At 47.1% G+C, this 380-nt stretch overlaps 1 protein-coding gene across 1 annotated transcript in view; it reads left to right on the top strand.

Moving 5' to 3' along the window:
* The window catches only part of LOC119582240 (mucin-5AC-like), a gene marked incomplete in the record, with an annotated part of 102,970 nt that overhangs the window by 79,391 nt on the left and 23,199 nt on the right, over positions 1–380 (top strand). The window contains 1 exon segment of the mRNA XM_037930464.1: positions 234–369. Coding sequence (XP_037786392.1) covers positions 234–369 — 136 coding nt within the window.

The following is a 380-nucleotide window of genomic DNA, read 5'->3' as shown; positions in this document are numbered from 1 at the left end:
AAAAAAAAAATGCTTATATGATACTACAAACATCAAATCACATTACCCTGTCACACCATGTGTTCTTTTCGTAGCCTCACATAGTCATCCAACTAATCCTACAACCCTAATATTATACAAATCTGAACATCACCACCCATCTCACCCATTTCCAAACCTGAATACCAAATTGCTTAAAACAAAACCACACAACTAATACATAATTTTTTCCCCCTCTTTCCCTCTCTGTACAGTGTGCCACAGCGGAGCCCGTGGCGTTGTCCTGTGTCTGCTGGAGGTGGGTCGCCTGGCGCAGGGATGGTGGGGCCTCGAACCACCGGGAATCGTGAAGCTGGAGCGAGAGATGGACGGAGAAGAGTGGTCTGGCAGGTACGTGGCAG

Source organism: Penaeus monodon, chromosome 15, assembly GCF_015228065.2.
Source record: "Penaeus monodon isolate SGIC_2016 chromosome 15, NSTDA_Pmon_1, whole genome shotgun sequence".
In the NCBI taxonomy this organism is placed as follows: domain Eukaryota; kingdom Metazoa; phylum Arthropoda; class Malacostraca; order Decapoda; family Penaeidae; genus Penaeus; species Penaeus monodon.
The sequence above is the reverse complement of the archived record's forward strand: the minus strand, read 5'-3'. Positions and strand labels throughout refer to the sequence as shown.